General features: G+C 53.9%; 2 protein-coding genes across 9 annotated transcripts in view; one reads left to right on the forward strand and one right to left on the reverse strand.

The window, feature by feature from the left end:
* Nucleotides 1–5,901: 5,901 nt before the first annotated feature.
* On the reverse strand, nucleotides 5,902–12,531 carry Emc10 (ER membrane protein complex subunit 10). Of its 2 annotated transcripts, XM_021168485.2 has the most exons (8): nucleotides 12,280–12,531; nucleotides 10,857–10,929; nucleotides 9,171–9,280; nucleotides 8,516–8,620; nucleotides 8,105–8,286; nucleotides 7,916–8,009; nucleotides 7,117–7,203; nucleotides 5,902–6,924 (listed from the first exon to the last, which is right to left on the reverse strand). In XM_021168485.2, the coding sequence occupies exons 1-7, from the start codon at nucleotides 12,421–12,423 to the stop codon at nucleotides 7,117–7,119; spliced, it is 795 nt and encodes a 264-aa protein (XP_021024144.1). In that variant the 5' UTR covers nucleotides 12,424–12,531; the 3' UTR covers nucleotides 5,902–6,924. The 2 variants fall into 2 exon arrangements, with proteins under 2 accessions (XP_021024144.1, XP_021024143.1); XM_021168484.2 differs by lacking the exon at nucleotides 7,117–7,203 and having other exon boundaries at nucleotides 12,280–12,491.
* Nucleotides 12,532–12,591: 60 nt separating this feature from the next.
* The window catches only part of Fam71e1 (family with sequence similarity 71 member E1), a 5,081-nt gene continuing 3,247 nt past the window's right edge, over nucleotides 12,592–14,425 (forward strand). Inside the window, exons 1-3 of one of the 7 annotated variants that reach the window (XM_021167832.2) lie at nucleotides 12,593–12,754; nucleotides 12,939–13,057; nucleotides 13,523–13,653. In XM_021167832.2, the coding sequence (XP_021023491.1) occupies nucleotides 12,712–12,754; nucleotides 12,939–13,057; nucleotides 13,523–13,653 (293 nt within the window). In that variant the 5' untranslated portion in view covers nucleotides 12,593–12,711. Of the gene's footprint in view, nucleotides 13,089–13,522; nucleotides 13,654–14,425 lie in introns of all 7 variants that reach the window. The other 6 variants (XM_021167834.2, XM_029479918.1, XM_021167831.2 and 3 more) reach the window with 6 other exon arrangements.

Below are 14,425 nucleotides of genomic sequence, written 5' to 3' on the forward strand. Positions count from 1 at the left end.
CTGCCACTGTGCGGGCTGTAGTGTGGGTACAGGCACTGTCACTGTGCTGGCTGTAGTGTGGGTACAGGCACCGCCACTGTGCGGGCTGTAGTGTGGGTACTGGGACTCAAACTCTGATCTTGCTGCTTACATAACAAATACTTCAACAAACCTGTCTCCCATTTATTTCTCTTCCTGTCTCTCTTCCGTCCTCTGACCTTTGACCTCTCTTCTTCCTCTTCTCAACTTCTTGCCTTTCTCCTCCACACCCTCCTTCCCTCCCCTTCCTCCTCAGTTCTCAGTTTAGAGGAGCCTCTAAATGGGCTCCTCTCCTGCTCTCCCCAGCCCCCTGCCTTGGTGTTATGAGGTCCTCAGGCCCTGAGAGGGAGGTGGGTCACCAGCAGCCACAGGAAGTCATGGCAGTAGGTTGATCACCAGAAGCATGGCTAAGACTGAGTCCAGGTGTGGCTGGGGCTCTGTGACACTCTTTTTTTTTTTTTTCTGTTTGTCCTGGACACTGGACACTGGACACTGGCTGGAGGAATGAGACCTGGAAGCAGGAAGCAAAGGATCAGCTCAGAGAGAAGGAAGAGTGCTGCCCCAGACACAGCGGGTAAGAACCAGAACTGTGTGCAATCTTGGGCTGGCCAGCGATGGACTCTGGGACTCTTGTGAGATTGATGAAGGCTGATGAGGCTGCTCTGTCCCCTGCCAGGTGCCCCATCTTCTTCAGGCATCAGCAATGAAAGACCTCGGCTGACTTCAGTTTTCCAGATGAAAACATCTGTACAACACCTGCAGGACACTGAAAACCTGCAGCTGCTAGGACAGAGGCTTCTTAGGACTCACCTGCCTGGAGGACCAACACTGCCCAGCATCTGCCACCTGTGTGTTTGGAAAGGAGCTAATGGGACTCTCTCACCACCTGCTGGCATGGAGTGGAACTGCAACCCTGCTGTACTAGGCACTGCAAACTGTTCCAGTAAAGAAGGGGGATGGGGGGTGGGGTAATGGAAAATTCTGTAGAAATAAACATGTTTACTCCTAACACAGTAACCTTCACAGCAAGTGTCTGAGACAGGGCCTCCTCATTCCACCCAGGTTGACCTTGAACCTGATTGATCCTCCTGCTGCCTCTTCCCAGTGCTGGGGTTACAAGTCTGTGCCATCAGGCCTGGCTTCAGTCAGATTCTGACAATGGTCTAACACCTCTGCATCTCATTCACACTGAGTCACTCAATGGTGAATGTCTACATTCCAGGGAGAGGACCCAGGTGGACCAGGGGATAGAATGGAAAACAGGTCTTTGATTATGCAAATTTCTGCACAACGGAAGGTGGGTGCATGCCACAGTTAGGGTTTCTATCACCGGGTGATGAAACCCCATGACCAAAAGCAAGTTGAGGAAGAAAGGGTTTACTCAGCTTACACTTCAGCTTTGTAGTCAACTACTGAAGGAAATCAGGACAGGAACTAAACAGGGCAGGGACCTGGAGGCAGGCGCTGAAGCAGAGGGCATGGAGGGCACGGCTGACTGGTGTGCTCCTCATGGCTTGCTCAGCCTGCTTTCTTACAGAACCCAGGACCACCAGCCTAGCCCACATCAATCATTAATGAAGAAAATGCAGCTTAAAGTGGTAATGCAGGCTTTAATCCCCACACTTGGGAAGCAGAGGCAGGAGGATTTCTGAATTGGAGGCCAGCCTGGTTTATAGAGTGAGTTCCAGGACAGCCAGAAATACAGAGAAACCCTGTCTCGAAAATAAAAATGCTGCTGGCATTTTCTCAATTGAGGTTCCCTGCTTGCAGATGTCTCTAGCTTGTGTCAAACTGACATAAAACTAGCCAGAAGAGTAAGGGATAGCTAGAAGCCCAAGAATGGCCCCTGTTCTCATCAGAATGTTCCCCTAAGGGTAAGAAGCTTCCAGAATTTCAGGAGCTACAGTGGGCAGCAGAGTCACATACAATATTAAAGCAGGGCTGGTGAGATGGCTCAGTGGGTAAGAGCACCCGACTGCTCTTCCAAAGGTCCGGAGTTCAAATCCCAGCAACCACATGGTGGCTCACAACCATCCGTAACAAGATCTGACTCCCTCTTCTGGAGTGTCTGAAGACAACTACAGTGTACTTACATATAATAAATAAATAAATCTTAAAAAAAAAAATTGGGCTGGAGCGAGCAGGGCTGACCAAGTGGGACCAGAGAGAGAAGAGAAGTGTCTGAAGACAGCTACAGTGCTACAGTGTACTTCCATATAATAAATAAATAAATCTTAAAAAAAAAAAACAATATTAAAGCAGCTAAGGACAGGCTAAATGCCAGCCTGAGGCCAGGAGCCGGGAAGAGGATGCTTTCTGGGGAACAGAGAAGGGTGTCTATGCATGGGGTAAGGATGAGGGATAGCCCAATCCCTGATCTACCTTCATCTTATGCCTAAGGCCACAAGCTGGGGAGGGTCCAGGAGAGGACCAAGGGCTGAGCTGGAACCAAGTAGGTAGACAAAGTAGCTGTGACAGAAGGATGGGCGGGGGGATGCCTGGTGCACTAATCATGGGTATCAAATGCCAGGCCAGGACAAGGCGGGCTGGGACTTTGTTCTGTAGGTCCTAGAAGCCATGAGGGGCAGCAATGAGTTCAGCTATTGTCAGCCCAAGATGTGATGGACAGCAGGTGAAGAAGCCATGGGTGGGAAGGCCAGAGAGAAGCCACACTGAGGTCCAGGAGCAAGCCAATGAAGCTCTAGGTGGGTGTCTTGCCACAGGGCTACCTCTACAGCAGCCTGGAGGGGCAGGAGTAGTGGGGTGGGGTCTGGTGCAGAGGCTGGACCAGTGACAGAAGTCACTGCTTGGGGAGCTGGGTGGCAGATGAGGCTGCAGTCTGGAGAACCTAGGGACTGTCAGGAAAGCAAAGCTGCTGGGGCCACTGGTGGGAGTGTGGGCGAGGCAGAGCAGGAGTGGGCATGCACATGTGCACACACAAGCTCAAATCTCAGTCAGCAAGTCATGTGGCCAATCATCCTGCAGACCCATGTGGTAAGAGAACAATGCAGGTGCACAGGGCTCCTGCAGCACCAGCCAAGCAAGCCAGAGACTCCTCGATGACTGGCTGCAAAGTAAGCTACTGGCTTTCACACAACCATCCTGCAGGGACTGCTGCTGCTGTTTGTGCAGATGGCAGCTGCCTCCCACGAGGCAGCAGGGAGCAGGGAAACTGGAAAGCCATGTGTGCAGCTACTGCATCCACATCCCTAGACACCCTGGACAGGGAAGGCACTCTCCAGCTACCAATAAGAATTAGTTCAGCCGGGAAGGGCTGCCGGGGGCCTGATGGAGCCAGCAGCTGGAACACAGGAGCACTGACTGGAAACAGCCTAAAGAAGAGGGCAAGACAGCAGGTACAGGTGCCATAACTCCACCCACTAAGAAGTGGACATGGCTCTGCAGGGGACTGCAGGCAAGATGTGTCTGTCACTTTCCAGAAAATCCCACAGCTTTCAAATTACCACAAGCACACCCTTGCCAGGACCTGCGTGGAAGTCAGCTAACTACTTGCACCACACAGATCTGGCTTGAACTCAGGTCATCAGGCTTAGTGGCACCTTCACTTGCTGTGAGAGAGCACATCTCCCATACCCACCCACCCTGTCTCCCTTTCCCCCCTGTTAGTCTTGGTCCTTCTGGATAGTTCCACTCCTGATCATCTCTATACAATCTAGGAACCCCAAATGAGAGGCTACACACGCACCTCAGCCAGGCTTAAATCATGTACGGGATTATCTCCTTGCATCCATTTTCCCATAAAGAGGGCTTCCTGCTTTATGGCCGAGAACAACTCTCTTGTGTATGTTTGCCCCATCCACTTCTCTGTCACGGGACACAGCGTGGTTCCACGCTCTGCAGTCATCAGAGCGGGAGCTCCTCTGGAATCTGACTGCCAAGACGTCAGGGAAACGCCCAGGAGTGGCAGAGGCAGGTTAAACCTAGCTGGTGTGGGAGGCCTATCACCAATTCCTTCAGACCCTTCTGTACCGACATCCACAGAGGTTCGGAGAGTTTGCATTGCCGCCAGCAGTGCGTAAGTGTTCAACATCACACACACCCTCACCAGCACTTGTCTTAGCTGGCTGGGGCAGAATCTCAGTATATGCTTTTGCTGTTTGAACTCAGGGCCTCCTTTGCCTGAGCCACACCCTGGGCCTCACTTCCCCGACAACCTATGGACATTCATCTTTACTGTCTGTTTCTCACACCTTGAGGGCAACCTATTCATTTCATGAGCGCATTTACCCACTAGGCTGTTTTAACTTCTATTTTTTTTTTTTTTAGCTCTTTATATATTCTGGATTGTTTGGCAGTGCTGGAAATGGAACTCAGAACCTTCCTTACACATAGCGGGCAAGCATCTAATCACCAGACTACACCCCAGCCCAGAAAGTAGCACCCAAAATCAGACCAAGGGCTCAGATCAGCAGAGTGAACTGTTTGGTCAGTCTGGGTCTCTGTAGGAATCGAGAGAGGGCAGCACAAAGTGGACAGGAAGCCCAGCCTCTGGCTGACATCCTCCTGCTCACCATGGAAGTTACTGAAAAGTCAACTTTCATGACTAGCAAGGGGTTGGAAACTAGCCAAACTCCTGGGACCAAGGCTATGTGTCACCCTATGGCATGGAGGGGTCTGAGCAGCCACATCGCCAAGGGACACCAAGGGCACGAAGACCCCAGAAGGGGCATCACAAGGAATGTCCTCTGTGAGCTAATGCTGGGATGGGGGTCGGCCTGAGGTTCCAGCTGTTGAACAGGTGAGGCAGGTGACTTGTGCCCTTTCCCTGGCCACCCAACTGCCAAAACTCACCCCGAGGATGGCCTGTGAGAGGCCTCAGGAGGCTTTCATGGGACTGCAGCACTGTCATGAAACAAATCCTGTCCCCACTGCTGCTGTTCTGAGAAGCCATGGAACTCAGCTGGAGAAAAGCAGACCGGGAGGGCTGGGCCTCTGCGGGTGCTGCCTGAGCCAGACTGTTGCCCTCGGCCTCCTGTCTACCCCGACATGAGCAGCCTCCATCACAATCTGGCTTGCATGAAGTAAGCAGGCCTGTCGGGCCAGCTCCATGAGGATGAAGCACAGCCTCTGAACACATGAGCCTGGCCAGTCAGTCCTCCCTCCCTTGGACAGCTTCTGTCAGGCACTCATCTCCAGGAGTGACTGAGACTCCAGGTCCCACAGGCAGGTTCAAAGTGCAGAGGACAGCCTTGGCCTTGGTTTTCTTGTTTGATTTGAGGCAAGAGTCTCACATAGCCCAGGCTAGCCTCAAACTTGCTAGCTAGCCAAACAATACCATGAACTTCTGATCCTCCTAACACCACTGAGTGTGTGCCACCACGCATGGGTGGCTTATGCACTCCTGAGGACAGACCCACAGCTTCCTGCGTGAGGCAAGCACTCTACCGAATGAACCATTGGTTCCTTAAGACAGGGTCTTGCTATGTAGCTCAGGCTAGCCTTAAAGTCACTACTTTGTCAGGGCGTGGTGGCACACGCCTTTAATCCCAGCATTTGGGAGGCAGAGGCAGGCGGATTTCTGAGTTCAAGGCCAGTCTGGTCTACAAAGTGAGTTCCAGGACAGACAGGGCTACACAGAGAAACCCTGTCTTGAAAAAAAAAAAAAAAAAAAAAAAAAAAAAAAAAAAAAAAAAAAAAAAAAAAAAAGTCACTACTTTGTGGCTACTTCCAGGCAGCAACCGGAATGCTGGGATCCCAACTGATACCGACTGTACCAACACACAAGGTCCCAGTGCAATCCTTGTGTGAGGATGAGGGATATGAAATGAGCCTGTGAGGCTGCTGGGCCAGCAAGCGCATAGCTGTGCTGGGAATGAACCAAGAAATGTGTCAGGAGGGTCAGGAACCAGCCTCCTCCCACAGTTCGGAAGGCATCCTTGCTCACAGCAACTTTAATCTGCCCAGGCATCCCTCTGTAACATACCCTAAGAAAGCCATTCAAACATAAACCAGGCGAACCACAGCGGCAACTCAGGACTATTCACAAGCACAGAAGGCAGGAAGTGAGCTGAAGAGTGGCTGTTTAGGGGACAGTTTAATCAGCAGCCACACAACACAGCTGAGGCTGCACAGCAATCCCCATGCCCACAGGGGCGCATGTGCAAGAGCACGGCCGTGCCAGCAGCTGTCGAGCAGCTAGTGCAAAACCGGCTCTCAAAACCTGCACACAAGTCACTCGAAGTGTGCATTCACAGACTAACGTGGAGGCCCACAATCCTCTCCTGGTGACAGATCCAGGCTTGGCCATCCAAAGGCAGAAAGGATAGTGGTAGAAGTCACCGTGGTATTCCAGGGCACCAGAGAGGGGGGCAAAGAAGACAGCATGCCACCTGGACAGTGGGCTGGAGGCAGACCTAGCCACTAAAAGCAGAGACCTCTGGGCCACAGATCCTTGGCAAAGGGCTGGAGAGTGACAGTGAGGGGCACATGGGGCCTGCAGGGCAAAGGCACAGAGGCTGGAGAGAGCTTGGCAAGTTCCCAAAGTGAATGGTGGGGTGGGGTGGGGTGGGGCAAACTGGTGGGTGTTTAGCAGACAGAGGAACACAGTGCCACATGGTGGGACACAGTTGCAGTGCCCAGGGAAGCCAGTGAGCTGGCTACAGGGAGGTCCACCCAAGCTCTCAGTCAACAGGATGAGAGAGAGGCTCAGGGACAGAAAGAGGGGCTTACAGGAAGGCCAGAGGGCTCACTGAAGGGACAGCCTTCCATATTCATGCAATAGGGAGATGTGGGGACAGGAACTCCTTCTTGGGCTGGCTCTGGGGGGGCTCTAGGTGGCACAGCTGCTCACCGGCTGCTGCCCCCGCCCCCACCGCCACCCTGGCCCCCGGCGTCCGGCGCTCCCGACATCATGAGGAACAGCACAACTGGAATGATGTACATCCACTGCAGGCAGGACAGGTGGACACAGAAACAGGCAGAGAGGAAGGGAGGTAAGTGATGAGGATGGTCCAGGGCCAGGGCCACAGAGGGGAGGGGCTGGGTCCCCTAGTCACTACAGGCAGGGCCAGGGCAGGGGACAGGAGGGACAGGAGGGCATGGGCAGAGGGCAAGGCGGGCAGGGGACTGTGTCCTCACTTAGGCCTCCGTTGGCGCTGGCGCAGGCCCTGGGGCAGCAGGACGCAGGGCTGTGAGCAACACGGCCCCCCCCAGGATGAGGTGCCACTGAGGAGGGAGGGAGGCAGGTCAGCAGCCTGGCCATGGGAAGGGCCAGCCCTCACAGAGATGCAAGGGCTGAGGTTTGCCAGACCTCAGTTCCTGACATGGGGGGGGGGGGGGCTTCTGAGGCCCCTAGGGGAAAGGGCTTGGTTCAGTGTCTCCAGCCTCAACACCCACCCAGCTCTCCCCTGAGCCCTGCTGGCCTTGTCGGTTGCTCACCCCAGTCTCCAGCCTCAAGGGATAGAGGGCTACATGCAGCCAGCTCCTCAGGAGGGTCTCCCACTCTGCACCTCAGCCCCACTCAGGAAGCCTGGCCATTGCAGACACCTCAGGCTGGCAGGCTGCCCTCGAGGGCTCCTCTGCACCTCCACCTGCACCCCCTGCATCTACTCCAGGCTACCTGCTTCCAGGCCCTGGACCCCCCATGGGTTCAACCTATTCAACCCTCTCACTTCTCTGAACATGGGCTGCCCCTTCCCTCCTGGCCCTGCTGGCCCTCCTGCCCTCCTGCACGTGCGCCCACAGTGTTCCTGTCCACACCACTCTGCTCCCAGCAGGCCTGGGATGCCTGCACCTGCAGATTCCCAACCCAGCCCAGGCTGTTGGGCTTCTAGAGCCACTTAGCCCTGGAAAACTCCTCAAGTGGGGTCCACGGCCCGCAGCCTCCCACCAGAGGCCACACACAGGCCACCTCAGGGGGTCAAGGAGCCACACTCACGTATTTGGCAAAGAAAGACTTCTGCTCCTGAGGGTTCTTGGCCTTCTGGGCCTGCTCCATCTCCAGGCGCTCAATGAAGGCTGCAGTCTCGGGGCTAAACATGGGAGGGAAGGGGCAAGGTGAGGGGCAGAGCCTCAATACCTGGGCGCCTGAGGCAGCCGGTGGCCCTGGTCTCCCTCCAGCTCTCACCCTGGAGCAGTGCTGGGAGGCCGAAGCTGCACAGATGTATTGAACAGCTCCAGGTCCTCATCTTCCACCTCGGAGCCCCGGCAGCCCCCAGGGTACACCACCACGGACAGGCCCACCACGTTGCCAGCCACATCCACGTGCAAGGTCAGCTGGTCCGAGAGGTGTGACTCCACCAGGGAGCACTGTGGAAGACAGGTGGGGTGCAGGTGGTCAGAGAGCTACCCAGCTCTGCTGTGCTCCCCCCACAAACGCACAAGCATTCTCAGAAGCCCAGCCCCACCTCCAGGTCTCTTGGACCATCACCGACTGCAGCAGTTCAATTCCTCAGGGCCCCACAGGAAGGGCTCTGAAGGGTGGGGACACTGAGGCAGCCAGGAATGAGGATGCAGGCAGTCCTCATCAGTGACTTACCGCTGGGACGAAGGAAGACACATGGCCGCCAGCTTCTGAGCCATCAAGTGTCCCAGGCCGCCTCGGGACCCGGACCCTGTAGAGGCCATTGACAGCAGCCACATCCTGCAGGTTAGACAGAGTCCCATGAGCTGGAGGGCCAGCCCACCAGGCTGGTCAGGAGAACGCGCCCCCAGCCTTGTCCTCACAGCCCCTGGCTAACAAGAACCTGCCGAGAACTCTTCGCACACGGTTGTCCTGTCCCTGGAGAAGCCACCGAGGACATCATGAACCACATCAACGCATCCAGCCACTCCTGCTCCCCACACCAAACACACCTAACCCAGGCGTTACAGACAGCTGCTGTGGGGGCAGCTAGGACAGAGACTCCCGTGGAGAGGGCAGAGGGGCAGAGGGCAGGCCTCTTGCTACCTTTCTGCACACAGAAGGCATCCAGGCATAGGGCCACTACAGCAAAGCAAATTTCCCTGACACCCTCTCTCAAACTGGGCACAAGTAAAACTGCAACATGGCAGCTTCTGGTGGGAACAAGGACAGAGCCCACCTCAGACAAGGCTGACACTTGAAAAGAGCCTGCTGTCTAATGACAGCTGTTCTGGACTCTCTCATGGGGAAGACTGACTTAGCTGGGCGCCGAGCTCACTGGGGGCCTCACCCGGAGTCGGCCACGCTCCTCCTCACTGAGCTGTCGCTGTGTTGCTGACAGGGTGCCATCCTGCTGGTTCCAGAGCAGCGAGCCACGCTTCTGGAAGTTGGCTCCATCACCTGTGGGGGGACTGAGCTCATTTACCATCGCCTACGGCATGACCTGCCCTATCTCGGTGACAGGGGGCTTCTTCACCTACCTGTCTGCTATTAGGTACTTCACAGCCCCAGGCCTAGCTGTCACAAGTGCTTGACTCTATTAAGGAGCTGTGGGCAAAGCTAAAGGCTAGCTAGTCAGGCAGATGTTGGGGCTGGCCCAGTTCAGCCTTCCCTGAAAGAAGGGGTCTTGTGGTGCTGCCCCAGACCTCTTTCTTCTGCAGCAAAATGGGCCAGTGCTCCCACCACTGCCTCACAAGACCAACTAGGGCTCTCTGAGGGAGTGGAGCAGGACACAGGTCAGAGGCTAGAGAAGTCTGTTCTGACATTCCTTCTTCAGCTGACTGAGTTGTTCCTACAGATCTAGGGGCAAGAAGGAGATAATTATATACACACAGAGACATGCATATATATACTCGTGTTTGCATGTATGTACATGTGTGTGCACATATATGCACATGCGTGTATATATACACATGCATGTGTCCAGATGAATTTCTTTTATAGAAATTAAATACAAGTTAGCACTCATACAGATTATGGAGGGAGAACCTGTCAAAACTGACAGCCGGCCACATGAGTAAGAATAGTCAGGGGCCCTGATGGCTGGTTTCAACTGCCCACCTGACACAATCTAGAGTCACCAGAGAAGAGTCTCAGTGAGGGGTGTCTAGGTCAGGCTGGGCTAAGAGCATAGCTGCAGGTGAATATATTGATCACATTCATTGAGGTAGGAAGGCCCACCCACTGTGGGTGGCACCACTCCCTAGGTTTGGGCCCTGAATTATATTGAGTGTAGAGAGGAGGCTGAGCGTAAGCAAGCACACATGCATTCATTCTCTCTACTCTAGACTATGGATGAGATATAACCAGCTGTTTGAAGTTCCTGATTTGGCTCCCCTACTCTGATGTGACTGCAATTATAAAAGAAAATTAAATTTTAAAGGTGAAAACCACAAGAAGACCTTTGATACCTATACAAGCAGGCAAAAACTGTTCTGTTCTGCCAAGTTAAGGCAACTCAAAACAATCTTTGGGCATCTGTGTAAGCAAGTTATAATCGCCAGAGAAAACTCCAATGAACCATATCATAATAAGAAGATGGTCACAGCCGTACATTTTTGGATGGGTGTTACTAAGAACCTATCTTCCAGGCACTGGAATCAGTGACAAATGGCTAGTGGGTACCAAGAAGGCTGCCTGGCATGAAATAGTTTCTTTACCCATCATACATGTACATGTGTCTACATAGGTGCATGTACATATCCATACATATGTATGAATCAGTATATGTGTGGAGTGTACATGTGGTGTATGTGTGTATATTTATATATGCATATATATGTGTATGTGTATGTTTATAATTATCATTAGCAGAAATGCAACCCAGGCCCTTGGGCACACCTGGCAAGCGCTAAACCCTTGCAACCCTGAAGCCACCACAGGCATGGGGACATCTAAAGACAACTCCTCTTCTGTCTGTGCTTTCCGCCCTCGCCACCGAAGGACAGGCGTCAGGCTGAAGACACACTCATCTCACCGATCTCAAAGGAATGCTCCAGCAGCAAAGCCACGGTGCCACAGCCCTCAGCTTCACGGCCATCGGCCCCGGTCTGCAAGGGAGACAAGGACCCCACGTAAGAACCACTCGCGCTCTGGGCGGGGCAGAAGGACAGGCTGGAGCTTCATGCTCACATCCAATCACAGGTGCTCTGCCCAGGCCTGCCTCGCATGACTATCCACACAGTCCATTTCCATAGCCCAAAGAAAACTCCAAAAGCTGTTATTCTCATGTCCAATGCCCGGGTCATTATCTTTTTGTTCGTTTTTTGGTTTTGAGAGTCTCAGTGCACAGCCCGAGCTAGATTCACAATTCTTCTGCTCCACCTCCTTGTAGGTAAATACCACCTTGCTCTGCCCTCCTCCCCAGGTCATTAAGCTTTTCATTCAGTTCACAGGTACTGGCTTCCTTTGCACATGCTAATACTCTGACCATTCACATTGGCAAGAAGCCCACTTCTCTCTGGTACATCCTAGATCCACACTTTCTTTCCCATGTTCTGAAGCAGAGTCTAGCTAAACCACTCCCTGATCCAGACCGGAGATGATCCTCCTGCCTACGTCTGCTGAACGCTTGGGGTTACACATGAGCACCACCACCATCAACTTAATTTCTTTGTAATTTTTCTTTTTTTAAATTTTGTGTATGGATATCTGCTGCATGTACCTATGTGCCCTGTGTGCACGCCTGGTGCCTGGTGAGCCAGAAGAGAGTGTGCAATCACCAAGAACTGAAGTTAGCAGACAGTCGTGAGCCTCTAGGTAGGTGCCAGAAAGCGAACCCAAGTACTCCAGAAAAGCAGTCAGTTCTCTTGACCCCTATTTCTCCAGCACCCTATTTTTGGGGTTTTTTGAAACAGGACCTTAGGTAACCCAAGGTGTCCTTGCACCCCACACCCAGGCCTAAGCCTTAGATGTCTTAATTTCAAGCTTCTCCTAGCCAGGCATCCTACAGCACTCTGGCTCCTGAAGGACCTGACTTCTTCATGCATATTCAGAAACATGACTCCACCCCTAGCACTAGAGCTTCCTTGCCATATCTTTATTAATTACTTATTGAGTCAGGGCTCACTGTGTAGCCCTGGTTGGCCTAGAACTCCCTTTGTCCTAGGTTGGCCTCGAACTCAGAAATTCACCTGCCTCTGCCTCCCTAATAGGGGTATTGAAAGCGTGCACCAACATACCCCCACTTTTGTATTTTTAAGACAATCTTAAGCAGTCCAAGCTAGCCTCAAACTCCCTGATCCTCCAGCCTCAGCCTCCCGAGCACGGAGAGGAGAGGCTAGCTACCACTACTCTACGCAGCCCAGGTTCCGAGCAAACCACATCCTCTCATGAATATTCATGATGGGGTCCATCTAGCGCCCACAGGAGGCCGCCCCGCCCCGGCCACTAACACTCACCCCACGCGCGGAGGCCCCGACCCGGCAGCCGCTGCCTCGGGCTCTACTAGGAGCCGCGGCTACCATCAGCAAGAGCACTAACAGCCGGGTCACCCCGGCACCCGCGGCCACCATACCGGAGCGCTGAGAAAAACAGAGAGCCATACAGCCCGCTAGGAAACACAGGGCTCATCCTGAGGCTCACGCGCCTGCGCCGCACGCCGCGCCTGCGCACTAGCGCCCGTCCGCCTGCTCCCGCAGTTAGGGCGGCCATTTCTGCTTCCGGGTCTCTAGGGCTCACGTTCCCGGTGACACCACCTAGGAGAGAGGTGACGTCGGTGACGTCACGGAACGCCGGGCACCCTATTGTAAAGTCACAAGCTCTAGGCCCCACCCTTTATCTGTCTGTCCCAGGCTTCACTCGGCGTTCCTCCCCAGGGCCGGGGCGTGGCGATGAAGGGCGGGCGAGATCTTAAGGCCGCTCCCGGCGGAGCAGGTGAGACGAGTTCTGAGGGGATGGAAGGTGACAAAAGGACTTCTACCTGGAGGGGTTGGCCCTAGAGAGGGAGCCGGGGAAGGTATGGGACCAGCAATGCGGAGGCCGCTGCCCCGCATGCGCCCTCGGTCAGAGTTCATGTACCTGGCATCCTGGGATGGATGCTCGCGCTTCGCCCCTGCAGACCGCCCCCTGGCTCCAGCCTACGCCCCGTGCCGCCCTGGGCGCCTCCAACGCCACCTCCTGAGCGGCGAGTTCGACCAGCTGCGCGACTTTCCCATCTTTGAAAGCAACTTCGTGCAGGTGTGGAGCCCCGGACCTCCGACCCGTTGATGTACGGAGCCCCCCCATCATTTGTCGTTCTTTCCAAGTGATCCACATCACCTCTGAGCCCGCTGGGCTTTTTGTGTCTTCAGAAGCCTTTGTCTCAGTTTCCTTGACTGTACACACATATGGTTCTTGTCCTTTAATCCTAAAATCTCAGGCCCACAAGTCTTTTTTTTTTTTTTTCTTTTTAGAGGTAATATGGCTGGTACTCTGGGCTTCACTCGTATTCGGCAGGAGCTCTACCCCTTAGTCACACCCCAGCCCTGCACCGGGGGATTCTAGGCATGTGTGCTTATATTCTGAGCCACATTCCCAGCCCCTAACCTACTGTTCATCTCCCCTAGTTCATGACCTTTCACTCTGTCAAGATCCCCAACACCCAGTCAGATTCCTGTTGAATTCTGTTCTCCATCTATGGATCCTCTTAACCTTTGGCCCCAGGTGACCCGGTTTGGAGAAGTCGCCAACAAGGTCACCATGGGGGTGGCAGCCTCTAGTCCTGCCCTGGAGCTGCCAGACCTGCTGCTGCTGGCCGGCCCTGACAAGGAGAATGGACACCTGCAGCTCCTCGGGTGACTGCCCCTCTAAGTCCCAACTTCCTCCAACCTCTCTGCCGGCCATTTTGCCACCAAGGCTCCAGGGACCAAGACCACCACCAGACCTCTTCACTAAGAAAAATGACAGGGCACTTCACAGAGATCAGAAGTCAGGCGAGATGAGGGAGGACAGCCCTCAGTGGCATCCCAGGGTCTGGATGGTGGCTGTTTACACAGTGCTTTCTGCTTTCCAGGTACTCTGTCCCAGAGAGATAAAGTAAGGCTCAAAGACTGGGCCCACGGCCCAGGGTCCCACAGTCGGGACTAGAACCTGAGCTCCTCACAGTCCACTGTCCACTTTGCTCCTCTTCCTGAAAACTTGTGAAAATCAATACCACCAAGTACAAACCTCACACAGAACAGAACATCCCTTCCCCCAGCCTAGGCCTTGCCCTGCATGTAGGAAACATGTACACGCTTACAGGACATGTACAATATTTTTGGAGACCTGAATCCTTTCTCATCCTATCTCAGTTCACGAAAGACAGGGAGAAAATAGAAAAAGGCCAAGCCTAATAGTACAGGCCTATCATCCCACGACTTGAGCAGCTGAAACGGGGGGATTACAAGTTCAAGGCCAAATTGAGCTTTGAAAGTGGCAACCTGGACAACTTAGTGAGACCCTGTCTTAAGATAAAAAGTAAAGCCGGGCGTGGTGGCGCACACCTTTAATCCCAGCACTTGGGAGGCAGAGGCAGGCGGATTTCTGAGTTCGAGGCCAGCCTGGTCTACAAAGTGAGTTCCAGGA

Source organism: Mus caroli, chromosome 7, assembly GCF_900094665.2.
Source record: "Mus caroli chromosome 7, CAROLI_EIJ_v1.1, whole genome shotgun sequence".
Classification (NCBI taxonomy): Eukaryota; Metazoa; Chordata; class Mammalia; order Rodentia; family Muridae; genus Mus; species Mus caroli.

Coding starts and splice junctions, on each gene's coding strand:
- Emc10 (XM_021168484.2), bottom strand. CDS start 12,423: ATGGCTCTCTGTTTTTCTCAGCGCTCCGGTATGGTGGCCGCGGGTGCC. Junction 10,930..12,279: donor TCGGGGCCTCCGCGCGTGGG/GTGAGTGTTAGT, acceptor TCTCCCTTGCAG/ACCGGGGCCGATGGCCGTGA. Junction 8,621..9,170: donor AGGAGCGTGGCCGACTCCGG/GTGAGGCCCCCA, acceptor TCTAACCTGCAG/GATGTGGCTGCTGTCAATGG.